At 35.0% G+C, this 14,359-nt stretch overlaps 1 protein-coding gene across 4 annotated transcripts in view; it reads right to left on the bottom strand.

Moving 5' to 3' along the window:
* The window catches only part of Immp2l (inner mitochondrial membrane peptidase subunit 2), an 826,273-nt gene that overhangs the window by 153,401 nt on the left and 658,513 nt on the right, over positions 1-14,359 (bottom strand). Inside the window, exon 6 of one of the 4 annotated variants that reach the window (XM_034514320.2) lies at positions 12,107-12,172. The exons of the other annotated variants lie outside the window; for them this stretch is intronic. Within the exon in view, the coding sequence (XP_034370211.1) occupies positions 12,122-12,172 (51 nt within the window). The 3' untranslated portion in view covers positions 12,107-12,121. The remainder of the gene's footprint in view (positions 1-12,106; positions 12,173-14,359) is intronic. 4 annotated transcript variants of the gene reach the window in all.

Here is a 14,359-nt window from a genome sequence, read left to right on the forward strand (position 1 = left end):
GGTCAACGAAACTATTCGGTGTGATATTTCATTGAGGGATACATTGTGTGCACTTTTTAGACCTATAGAATGCACAGTACCAAGACAAACCCTAATGTTCATTGTGACTTTGACAAATAATGATGTACAGCTGTGCCAATCAACTGTCTCCTTCTAGTATAGGATCTGAAGAGTTGGTGTGTATAAACAGATGAGGAGAAACAGTATGTAAAATTTCTGTACTTACTGTTCAATGCTGTAAGTTTAATGAAGGTTATTAGCTGAAAAACATCTTACTGTTTATCTGACCTCTTGGTGAGAAAAAAAAGAAAGAAATCTCAAAGGAAAAACAACCAAGGGATTTGAGTATGGTAATGTGTATGCATATGCCATTGAAATCAAACTACAATGTACAAAAAAGTTTTCTCCAAATGTCTCTTATAATCTGCTAAAATACTTTTTATAATTGAAAGAAAAGAGTTTCAATTTTTAAAGATTGAGAAAAGAAAAAGTGATAGATGATACAAGTCATAAAATAAACATGTAAGACATGCTCTAATTGTAATCAAACATAAATTTAAATTAACGCAATTTAATTTATTAAATTAATAAATAACTGAAATAAGTGATAGAAATTTGTAAGATGGTTGTTCACACACACTACCTTTGAGATTATATGGCAGTAAACATTTGCAGAAAAGTGATTTAATGGTAGAGCAAGATGTATAATGAGTCTTAAAAAATGTTCTCATATTTAGCCCATCGATTCTATATCTAGAAATCTTATCCAGAATCACATATATATATAAGACCTTTTATAATTACATCATATCATATTTATATATGTTATGAATTCAAAGTTATAATATATACATAAGTAGTTCAATAGTTTCTAGTAGCCAGTCTTAAGATGGTCAAAGGACAATGTTCAGAAGAAACCCTAATGTAGAAATTAAAATATAATCATTAGTATGGAAGACATAGAGATAGAACTATTGAATGATGGAAATATGCAAAGATTGAAAGAGAAGCAATAGGAAAAACTCATAGAGTCAGGTATTACAATGCCTATTAACAGATTTAGGAAAAATATGTATCTGCTATAACAAATTGGAAATTTTAAGGAAAGTAAAACATAAGCATTTGTGCTCAATAGTCAGAAAGTATAAAACAAAAGATTGATAGATATGTTTGATAAAAGAGATAACAAAATAAACATAAAAGATAAATGGCAATGCAAAAATATATTTGCAAACAAAGATGCAATCCATAAACTATACAGAAATATTAAAATCAATAAGGGGAAATTCATCAGTAGGAAAATCAAAAGACTGAAAAAGTAATTTACCAAAGGAAAACTGAACATGATGCCGATTATGAAAAAATATGTTACTACACACACATACACACACATATACCCAAACACAAACAAAAACCCAGGAAGATTTGTAAGGGACTGAAAAGTTCAGTGTGCATGTTCAAATTCTTGAAGTCTCAATGTAAATGTCTTACTCAGTTAAAGCAAATAATTTGTCAAGTGCACAAGATGTATGCAGTGATCTTTACATCAAAATTCATGATAGCAAAAAAAAAAAAAAGTATTGTGTTAGACACATCTTATAAGCTACCTCTCATTTACTACATTCAGAACTGAAGTGGTCCCATCCAGGCAAGCATAAGAGGCATGGAGGAATTAATGCCCCATGAGCAAACTGTAACAAATGGGCCACAGGAGTCAGTAAATAAATGACTCTCCCTGCTTTCCTTCCTCATCCTGAGACAATGTTTATGTTGCCATTTAGACACTATTCTGCAAGACAGAGCAATCAATTATGATGAATATTGAGTAGCAGAGGCAGTCAGGTCTAAATCTTTCTCTTTTGAGCCCTGCTCTTATCCGTGCCTCACTTCACTGTTCACTGGCATTAACCCTGTGCGACTGGACTAACACTTAAATTTATGACACAAAGACATTTATTTACCTTAGCTTCCCCTTCTGAGGAATTTCAGGCTAAAATGCTGGGTCCGTGGGGTTATTTAAAAGCAAAAGGTTAAAACAGATTCTATTATATTGGTTTGCTTAGCTAGGATTTGGTTTAATGGTCTACAAATATTTTGACCTCACATTTTTTTCCAGACTCTTGTTATTCCTCAACTGAAGTTAAATGTTGCCTCCTCTACCCTTGAACCTGGGCAGGGCTTTGAAAGTCATGGATTCATGAAATCTAGAACACTATCAACATGACTTCTGAGAATGATATAAAAGGTGGTGGAGCTTTCATCTTGCATGCTCTTATGCATCTATTATTAGAGAGAGAGAGAGAGAGAGAGAGAGAGAGAGATAGAGAGAGAGAGAGAGAGCATTCAGCTACCATTTCATAAGGAAACTATTATATCAGAACTATTTTACCAAAACCTCTCAAGAGTTAGAAATCTTGCCTCATTTGCAAGAACATCATGTATATGCTAAATATACAGATGGTGGGTGGATAGATGATGGATGGGCAAACACATACACATATACAGCCATGTATGATGGTGAATACTGCCTGAAAATATGAGGCCTCTAGGTCACATACATGACAGATTATTACAACAACAGCATAAACAAATCTTGCATGCTTCTTCCAAGACACTGTGTCTGGAGGTCAATGTCATGATGGTCCCTGAACATATGATAGGGCACATTAGAAGTGAGGAGCCACTCAGCAATATGCCAAACCCTACCTTGGGAAATAGAGAAACATATTTCTTTTGAAATGTATAAAAATCTGGAGGAGAAAGGAACATGGGTTTATCTTTTGATATTTTAGACCATATCTAGAAAAAGAGATGTCCCTGAGCTTGACTGTCCTGGAATGTCTACTTGGAAAAACATTTTTAAACTAGCTGTAAATTCCTTTATTCAGAGAACCTGGACCATACAGAAGCATGAAATATTCATGGGGAATTATCTCCCAACAGAAAGCTCAGCCATACAGAGAGCCCAAATGGAGACTGTCCAACTAACAGGCCAAGCTAAGATCTAAGCCAAATCCAGCATCAATCATCAGATACATGAGTGAACAAATCTGTAGGATTCCAAGCTCTAGACTGTGAGCCACACAGCTGATGCTAAAGTGAAGCAGAGATGCTCTATCCCTGAAGAGCCCTGCCGAAGACTGAAGAAGTGGGTACCCTCAGTCAGTGCAATTTATGATCAGTAGATTACTACAAAGGGAGAAAATGTCTTTGATAAATTCAACAAACAATTTGAGACTGAAATGTATAATTTTATTCCATTTGTAGATATAGGAGTACACACACACAAATCACATTATATAAACATGCTGGTTCTGGTGGGATTTCAAATTTCTCCTTTATATTTGTATGCATATTTCTTCTTCTTTTTTTTTTTTTTTGTTTTTTTTTTTTTCAAGACAGGGTTTCTCTGTGTAGTCATGGCTGTCCCTGAACTCACTTTGTAGACCAGGCTGGCCTCAAACTTAGAAATCTGCCTTCCTCTGCCTCTCCAAATGCTTGGATTAAAGGCGTGAGCCACCACTGCCTGGCTGTATGCATAATTCTTAAAATATAACTAGTTCTTTCATCTGGAAATAAAACCTATGCTTCTTTTGTTGCAGAATTCTGAATCCCCTAATCTCTGGAGTATGTACTATTTTTTCCTTCTATTTTTCTTTCCTAATCAATTTCCTCTCTAGAGTGGGTATGAGTAGATGTGTGTCTATGTGAGATGGTTGGAGTAATAGTGGAGATGCTTTCAGGGAGCAGGGTTTGGTTTTCTTTACAGTAGGAGCACCAGCCAACTTCCTTGCAGTCTGAGTTACCACATGAGATGCTGGGGCCAGCAGAGCACTAGGGAAGTGCTGTCCTACCTGCAACAGGACTGCTGTTAGACTTCCGTAGTGACTTTTAAGGCATTTTGTTGTTGTTGTTGTTGGTGGTGGTGGTGGTGGTGGTGGTGTGTGTGTGTGTGTGTGTGTGTGTGTGTGTGTGTATGTTGTGTGTGTAGTAATTATGCTGTCTAAAAGCTGGTAAAAACTAATTTACAAGAATCCTTAAAAATGTATAATTTACAATTATTGTTAAAAAATACTAGACAAAATTTCATTGAGGTTTCTTCATGAAATCAAATAATTGAATGAAAACTATTTTCAGCCTCCTCTTTTCTGAGGTGAAGGGGAAGAGGCAAGGATAGAGGAAGAGGAGGTGAATAGGAAGGACTCAGAGGAGAGGGGGAAGCTGCAGATCACATGTAAAGTGAATAAATAAGTGAATTAATTAAAAAAGAACTAAGAAAAACAAGATTTCATAGTCAATAATATCTACCTACATAGAATTCCTGGTAAATATGTAGTTCATTGCACTATATTTTTTTAATGTTTAATACATAAACAAACCATAGTTTCTAAATTAAGTAGCCATAAACTATAAAGTATAACATATTATAAATGTTACAATTGGACAAAATGGTTTTTTATTTAAAATATTAGGAACCACATAAGATAAATCTTACTATCGCAAATAAACAATCCCTAATTCTTAAAGCAGCAAGACTCATCCGGATGCATACATACTTTAATGTATTCTGAGATGTTTGCTATTGAGTTCAGGACACGTGAGTGCTGAACTAGTAAATGCTTTAACTATAGACATTCTAAGGAAAAAAGACTGCCTACATGTCTACTTGGCTGGCTTATGTATTCCTTTAATTTTTTTTTCTAGGACCAGCAAAATGTCTGAGTGGGTAGAGGCACCTGCTTCCAGGCCTAATGAACTGAGTTGTATTTTTAGGGCCCACACAGGAGAAGGATAAAACCATATACCCCATCCCCACATCTACATAAAGTAAATAGGATGTAATAAAAAAACTATAAAGAATGTTGACTACTGTTAGGTGTCAGTTGGAAACAAACATAAGGAATATATTTGAGTATTATTTGTGTTATTTTTTTACCAACCCCTCTGTAAAGAAGCCTATGGAATAGTACTATGACTACATACTATGAATATTTCTGGAAAACCTACAGGATAAATTTACATAGTTGAATAGTTTTTTCAAATTAAATACTTGTCTATTAATGTGTTCTTTGCAGAAAAAGGAAAGAAAAAAAGAAGAAAAGAAAAAAGAAAAGAAAAAACGAGTCTGTGGGGTTATCTCAAAAGTTGTTGCCTGACTGAGAACTATGTTCTTCTAGCTGGGCTGCATTGTCTGGCTTGGCGTGATAGGAAGAGAAGAGACTTGAAGTGCCATGGTGGGAGAATACTCAGGGAGCCCCTCCTGCTCAGAGGAGAAAGGGATGGAAGATGGGGAAAGGGCTGTGAGAGGGGTGAATGGGAGGGATGTAAATAAGTTTAAAAAAAAAACATTAAAAAATCAGTCGGTGAAAAATGTGTATATAAATGTAGATTTGCCTGTATATCTTCATTATGTTGTAGTTTGAAACATATACTTAAGACATTACTGAATAATTTTGGATTACTGAAGCTTATATCTCAAAAAGAAAAAGTATTACAAGCAACTGAGTAAAGTTGGGAATGTGAGAGGTGTCCTCCGCAGGCAAGTGCACACCAAGTGGTTGTGAAGTACCAAATGTTAAGATCTGACAATCTACACACATGTAACATCATATGGACACAACAGTTTATATCTAGGTATATATAAAAATACATGTATGTATTCAATAACAATTGATGAAAACAGATACCATTCATTTCATGAAGAGTACAGAGGGGTATATGTCAGGGTTTGGAGGAAGGAAAGGGAATGGATAAATATAATTATATCAAAATCTCAAAAATTAACACCTCCCAAAATGATCTGGGGCATTGCATAAGAAATTGAAGAAAGGGAAGCATTGAGCAAAGGGAAGAAAGAAATTGAGGCAGGGGGCATGAATTTGATCAAAGAACACAATGTCCTCAAATGAAAATGGTCTTATGAACCACACAACTATACAATGAACATATATGCTTAGAAAAGAAAAAGGTTGAAGAATAAACAATATTTATTATGATTGTCCAGCAAGTTTGAACTGAAAGACTCTGGATAATATATAAACATGTCAATAAATAATAGTTGATGTTAAAAAAAAAAAGAGAGAAGGTTTTCTACCTATTTTAAAAGCTGAGACTCAGTAAAACTTTACCTAAATATTCAGTCAATTAAGAAAATAATACTAAAATGGTAACAGGCCCGGTATTCCAGAGAATCAAGAGTAAACAACATGTAAATATAAATCTTACCTTAAATGATTACTAAAATTTCAGCCCCCCCAAAAAATAGCTTCTCCTAGAAAATAGTGAAAAAATAGCTTCTACTAGAAGATAAAAAGTCACCTCTAATCCAAGTCACGTGACCCAAAGTCCTGGGTATTAAACAATCTTTCTGCTTTGTGGGACCTAAGTGTTTAGGTTATTGGAGATCATGTGGCTGTGGAGTGGTACAGTAATTGTGCTCATGGTTTTCAACTTGCCTGCGCCTAGGAAGGGGTCTCATTTGAGAAAACACCTCCATCGGATTGCCTGTCAGCAATTCTATAGGGTATTTTCTTGACTAACAATTGATTTGGAGGGGACCAGCTCACTTAAGGCAATGCTAACCCTGTGAAGGAGGGTCCTGGGTTGTATAAGAAAGACTGCAGAGCAAGTCTTCAATAGCATACCAGTGAAAAGCATTGCTCCATGTCCTCTGATCTTCATTAAGTTCCTGGCATCACTTTCCTTGATAAAGGACTGTAACCTTTAAGCTGAAATCGACTTTTTTCCCCCTGAGTTGATTTTGGTTAATATTTATCACAGCAATTGAAACCTAACTTAGATAGCAGGGTAAGGTGTTGTGATATGGCATGAACTCTGTGTTAGAAACTGGGCATTTTGGTCTCTACTCCAATGCTAGTTGCTTGACCCAACAGAAGTCAGTTTATTTTTCATGCAGTATAATAGACAGGATGAACTGAACCACAGCTATAAGAAACCTGTGCTGACTAATGTTTTGACACCTTGACACTAGCTAAGAGTCATTTGGGAAGAATAAACCATAATTGAGAAAGTACCAATACCAAACTGGCCTGTGGGGTCATTCCCTTGATTAATAATAATTGATGTGGGAAGACCCTCCTCCTTATGGATGGTGCTACCCCTGGGCCGGTACTCCTAAAATGTATAAAGACAGTAGGCTGAGCAAGTAACACTATAAGCAAACCAGTAAGCAGTACATGCCTTCAGGTTCCTGCCTGAATTCCTGCCTTACTTTCCTGGATAATGGATTACAAACCTGTAAGATGAAATAAACATTTTCCTCTCCAAGTTGCTTTTGGTGATGGTGTTTTAATCACAGCAATAGAAACCCTAAAAAAAAAAAAAAAAAAAAAAAAAAAAAAAAAAAAAAAAAAAAAACAGAACTATTCTTGGCAGAAGCATACCCAACATAAGAATGGAGCTAATTCTTCTTAATCTTTACAAGGGATATTTAATATCCCTTAGTCATCTGTCAGTTTATTCAACAGGAATGACACATCTATTCTCCCAATCCAAATTTATCCCTCCTCTTTCTTTTCAAACTCTGCCAAGATTCATCTTCTCCAAGATTCCTTGCTAAACATATCTCACCTTTATTTGATCACTATAATCAGTCCTACAACACTTCAATTAGGTATGTCACTTCTTAAAGTGAAAATGAGGTATGTACTTTTCAGTCTATAACTTCATTTATATATGGGTAGATATCTAGCAATCTCTGTATAAAATATACTTTATATAGAAACATTAAAAATCAATCCACTCATAAAATAATGTGATGTGTCAACAATAAAAACCAAACACTTGTATGAAAACATTTAATGACAACTTTTGAAAATACATAGTCTCAATTTACTACTATCTACTATAATATTTGAACTATTCACTGACAAAAGCAACCTCCCTGAGTCTTTCAAAACAACCAAATCTGTAAACCTTCCCCAAAAAAGTTAAATTAAAACCAGCAAGAACTATATTAAAACTAACAGGTAGGTAGACACATCCTCAATATGTTAAAGCAAAATTGAGGGGGGAAAGTGGTTCCAAAGACCTAACCTATTTCTCTTAAGGCAAGGAGTCTTTTTTGTATCAAAGTTAAAATTTCCAGTTACAATACATGTACAGATTTTGAACTGTTGCAAGCACACTTGGATAAGGCAGAATGATAGCACTGCCAAGAACTGTTGGAAAAAACAATTTTAATTTCTTGCCCGCAAGCCAACCATACCACCTAGAAGTTGAGGCAAGACAAGAGCAGCTTTCCCTGAGCCTAGTGATGTAGGAAGAAGGTGGCATTAGTTATTTGATACAAACTCATGAAGAAAAAAAAAAAAAACAAAAACAAAAAACAAGCAGCCTTCTAACAAAAACTCAAAAATTACATAAGTGTTTTGAGAAGCTGGGAAGATCTGACATGTCAAATCAATCTGCTACTTTAGAGAAATCGACTTGGAAAAGGAATGATGTCCACTTTGTCTTTCTTTCTGCTACAAAAAAAAAAAAAAAAAAAAAAAAAAAAAAAAAAAAAACCTGTAGTTATGGTGAATGAGCATCACGATAGGCTTTGGGAGGTTGCCAATTAACCAGCCAAGGCTAGGATCAGTGACCTACTTTAATAAGAAATAAAAACTCAGTACTTCAGGACTCTTACATGTGGATGGAATGGTTTGATGCTCATTACTCAGGAGTGGTCTAAAGGGACAAGGAATCCTGGGATCCTCCAGCTGCTTGGAAGAATGACTCATCATTAGCATTGATGAAATAAAACCACTGCCTCTGGCAGACAATCCCTGACATTCCTCTGATCGATACTAAATAGCACCATGTAACAGGTCACAGTGTTCAATTGTCTGGGGTAACATCTAGCCATTCACTTATCCAGCAGACATCTGGAGACCTGCACAAGGTCGTCATTAAGGCTTTCAGAGAGCATTTTTGTGCCATAAAGAACATTTCTCTAAAGATTTCAAACTCAAAACTACCTCTGACTTGCTCTAACTTGATGTTTGAATTCATCAGTGACCCAAATACTAAGGCAAACTCAAAACTACATTTTGAAGAATATCTGACTGGAAGAGAGGGTGTCCCTGGGAGCCTTTCATCTAACCTGGAATACTGGGGCCTGGGTTCTAAAATTTTCATAACAGGGCTTTTATAAAAAAGCTTACCATTTGTGTGGTCCTGTGTGTATGGGTACCTAATTAGCACTATGGGTGTCTGCTTTTACAGAATGTCTTCAGAATTGAACTTGACCTGCTCCTATCACAAAAATGACTAAGACAAAAGAAATTTGCCAAACAGAACTCACGAGGGTAGCGAAATGCTGTTGTGATTAGTTACGTTACCATCGTGCCATGTGTTGGTTAAAGCAGAGACTCCCAGCTCTCATCTCATACTACCTCCATTGAAAATTCCAAGAATAGAGCCCAACAGTTGGTATTTTTAATGAGGTCTCTATCTAGCTTTATGAGTACTCAAATTGGAAGCCCTAGACCAAGGGGCTGAGAAATTCATGTAGTCCTGTGCTGCTGGAGGCACTTCTGCCTTTGTGATGCATTTAGACTGGTAGATATTCAGTACAAGGTTGCCACTTGAAGGATCAAACTCATTAACTTGTGTGCCTCAATGCTAAAACATCAGCTTTTATTTTGATTACTGTGTCTGTCTTTGCCGTGAAGTTATTAGGAAGGACATGACTAAGATACTCTTCACATTAACTTTATCTCCTATCAAGAAAGAGCATGAAGTTTGCTTTCTTATTGTCAAATCCGGTGCTCTTCATTTTCCCTTAAGCTGCCAGAAAATGTAAAACCAAACTGGTACCTAACTACAGCAATTATCTTCACCCTCGCAGACAGCATATTTCTTTTTGTCTTTCTTTTTGATGTTTCTTTCTTTGAATCTCAGTTGCATTAATCACTTTTTGTGAATTAACAGAGATAATAAGCTATAAAAGTTTTCTTAGGAAAAAGCAAGAGATGAAAAACATCTCTAAAACTCATAACAATTTTAGAAAATTCATGTGTTTCTATTTAGATAGCAATCCATATTCCTCTGGTGATGAGGTTGTGTCCCTACATACACTTGTCCAGAGAGAAGTGTCGTAAGGCTTGTTGTAATCACTAGACATACTCAGTCCCTAAGAACATCAGAGACTTTAGTTCAAGACTAAAAATTTTGGAACCCTGATGAAATTCCTCATATAGCAAAGATGAGGGAGATTAAAACCAAACTTGGACTAGAAAGAAACCTATAGTCCACTGCCAAACTGGATAGTGACATAGATCTCAGCACTGCAGATGGAAATATCTAGAAGCTACAGATCTGGTCGGAAATATCCTGGGAGGTGACTCAGAGTTGAAGGAATTTTCAACACACAGCTTTCTGTTATCTGAGCACATCATCTAAAGCTCAGCATCTAATCTGCATTTAACAAAACAGTTTAGCCAGTAGAAGACTTCTATTTGTTTTACCTCTATTATTTTTATTATTTTTACTTCTATTATTTGTTTTACCTCTTAGTGTAAGTAACTGATTGATTCGTGTGCTGGTTAGTTTTCTTGTCAACTTCATACAATCAGTTGGGAAAAGGGGACATTAACTAATGGATTACCCCATTAGATTGTGTGTAGACAAGTCTATAGAGGCATTTTCTTAATTAATGATGGATGTAGAAGGGCCCAACTCACTATGGGATGCTCCATACCTGGGCCACGTTGTCCTGTGGTATAAAGAAAGCAAGCCGAGCAAGCTAGTCCTCTGTGGTCTCTGCTTCAGTTCCTGCCGTCAAGTTCCTGCCCTGACTTCCCTTCATGACTGGCTATAAGAAGTAAGATGAAACAAGCCTTTCCTCCACAGTAGCTTTTGGTTATGGATGGCGTTTATCACAGCGTGCAAGGCAAACTAAGAATAGTTCTCTGTTTTGAGTCTTGTCTACGGGAGCTACAGAATCCTATAGGTGCGAAGATCAAGTAGCCTAATCCTGTAGGCTCAACTGGCAATTACTAGATAAAACAGAAGACACATCTAAAGCAGAAAAAAAATTCTGAGGATTTCTTGATCTTTGGAAAGCATTTTACTCAGAAATGATACTACTTGGGATATTGGAACATTTTCTTGAGTCTGGCTGTGGCACAGAGGAAAGCCAGAATGCAAAAAAAGAGTTTAAATTTTAGATAAAGACAGTTTTTAGTCAATATCTCAAAGAAAATTTGGGGATTAAAAAGCTTGGCTCAAATATTAACTTTTATGAAATACTGAACTTTTATCAAAATCCAGAGTAAATGAAGGTCAGAGCAAATAAAGCCACCAATGGAAAGAACTGTATTCTGTTTTACTGAGTGCACAGATCAAAAAATGAGCTGAGGGGTAAAGGGGAGGTGCAATAGAGTCCAATCTCAGACAGAATTCTTTTCTTTTATTCCCACTTTTAAAAATATTCAAGTCATTTAAATACAGTAAGACTAGAATTATAAATTTCATAGAAAATATTATTTCCCACCGAGACACATGTGTGTTCATCCCATGCGTTTTGAGTCCATGAGACTATGTAAAAAACAATTCCGACATGACGATAATACATTGTATTTATTGGCAAACTGAACAATGACAGATCCACTTATAGAATTTTACAAATGTGCTTTCTGGCAGCTGAAGGAAATTTTTTTCTTATTCCCTGAAAACATATCTGTTAGCAGTGAGTTAGTAAAATTAAGGTGTTACCAAAGCCTGTTTTTGAAATTCTCTGAACTGGATTAGTGCTGGTGTTATTTTATATACAACTGGAGCAAAATAATTTAACCTGCATTGATGCTACAATGGGGTAGACAGCTCACCGATATGGAGATTAAATTTACAGTAACTCTGTATCTCTCATTAACAGCTCCCTCCCAAACCTAGCTGTACGTGAACTCATGTCCTTTCTATGTATTTCTGAAAATCATTTTAGAAAAACAACAAAATAAAATAACAGAAATTGGTTAATTTGTATTCATTGCCAAAATTAAAGAAATGTTTTAACTTTTGAATGCATATATACTCACGAAAAAGGAATTAGTCATCTGATATAATAGATAAGAGTGTAGAGAGTCCAACTGTGCAGACTTACTGGTATCAGTGGTTTCTAATAACAGGTTGCAGTTATTTCAAGGGATTTGTTCAGCTCACAGCAAAGCTACAAAGGCAGTAGTATACATTATCAGTATTTTATTCAGAGTATGTGATTGTCAGATCTGATATACAGAAGAAAAATGAGCTAAAACCACTATTGCTAATTTAATTTTTATTAACATAATAATACAACACATATTTTCTTTATGATTATTAGTTTGCTTTTTCTTGTTTTGCTTTTCGAAATTTTTTTTTTTTGAGCAACACTTTTTTTTTTTAATTCAAGAGAGGCTTTGGAAGTCAAAACACTAGACTTTAGCAAACACTGAAAAAATTGCTGAAGGTTTGAAAACATCCCTCCAAACCTTGTATTAGAAAGTCATTCCCTGTGTATGATAACAGTGTTTGGAAGCAAGGCGTTTGGGACGTGATTAGGATGAATGCGGTCATGAAGGTTAGACTCTCGATGGTGGTACTAGAACCTTCTTAATTTCTTTGTGTTGCCAAAGAAACACTGTCTACCATGGTGAGACACGGCAAGGAGACCCAGGATCAAATGCTAACATCATGCTAATGAATCTCTTGATTCCTAAACTATAAAAAAATAAATTTTCACTTTAAATAAATTGCCTTATCTCAAGTATTTTAAGACAGCAATAGAAAACAAAACTGAAATGATATCTTATCCCTGGTTTTCCCTTTCTAATTATTAAGATTTTCATTTTTATATTTCTTTTGGAAATAGAACAAAGGTCCCCAAACTCTATTAAAAGCCATCTACAATAAAAGACAAAGATTAATATAAAATTTTAAAATCATTCTAAAAGTTCAGAATTATAATTATAGATGTAGAAATATGCTCACTTATATATTTCTAGTTTTAAACTGTTTTAATAAAAATCAGAAGGAATACAATTAATCTGCTATGTTTAGCATATATAATGAGTAATACAAAGTTGAATAAATACAAAGACAAGTACTTATAGCATCTTAATACCTATACAATTCAGAAGACAGGGAAAATTGAACTTCAGTTTGCACTGTTTATCCTATATTAAATACAAATTAAGTTCACATGACCAGCATGAGCTACTTCTAAAATACATATTTAAGTTATAAACATACATTAATTTTCATATCAGAAAATTTTGGCATATATACATATATATATATATATATGGGGGGGCATGGTCCATATATATATAAAGAACATGTATTGCTTACATTGTTGCGCCTATGTGTGTACTGCACACCTGTACTTCCTGTGGGGATAAGAAATTTCTTTTAAGAAGTTCACTGTTTGAAGTGAAATTCAATAGAAAACAAAACACTTGACTTCTGGATTCTCAAAATAACCAAGACCTTCCCATTATTCAAAAACCTATTAAAAAACCAAAACTTCTGTTTTCTGAACACATTAATTTACTTCAGATAAATAGTCTGGCTTTCAGGAAAGGGCAGAGATTTATTTTTCTAGACGCAGTGAAAACAAGTGTAAGCACTGACATACACCCACTGTTTTCATGAGAGTGTAGTGATCTTGAACATGTTCTTCCTAAAGTGTCTAATGGCAGAGTTTGTTCTGCATCAATGTTTATTTGCATTGAGCAAGAAGACAGAATGAAGGCAAAACAAATTTCAGGCCAGAAAACACAAGTATTAAGGATAGGAAAACCCCTCAAAAGCATAGAAACAGCCATTATGCTGCCCCTTAGGAAGGATAGTAGAAACCTATTTCTCACCCACTTATTTTGACCAAATATTCCCAGTATCTTTTATCTTCTATGCGCCATCTCCACATATGTATGCATACATGTATGTATGTATGTATGTATGTATGTATGTAATTCATGTGTATACATTATATATATATAATTTATTATATACATATATAATTTATTCTACACACACAATAATAATATAGATTACTCTTTAACATGTTTGCTTGTAGACTTAGAAATTTATTTTTTCAAAATAGACTCAAAGATTGCTGCGCTGCTGTGATAGACATTTATGCCTTCTTTTTGTCTACTCTGCATCCAATATTAATTACTGATACTTCCTCAGACAGACTGTAGATTATAAACAATTTGCAAGTTCCACAGGTAACTAAACAAAGCATGTAGCAGATGTGAGAGAGTAGACTCCAGGAACTATAAGAACGATTCTAACCACTTAGAAAAAAAGACAGTGGGGAAAGATTATGCTTTTAAACAAATATCCTGTTTTATAGTAGTGTTTCTCAATGGCG

The sequence above is a fragment of the Arvicanthis niloticus genome, chromosome 11 (assembly GCF_011762505.2).
Source record: "Arvicanthis niloticus isolate mArvNil1 chromosome 11, mArvNil1.pat.X, whole genome shotgun sequence".
NCBI lineage: Eukaryota > Metazoa > Chordata > Mammalia > Rodentia > Muridae > Arvicanthis > Arvicanthis niloticus.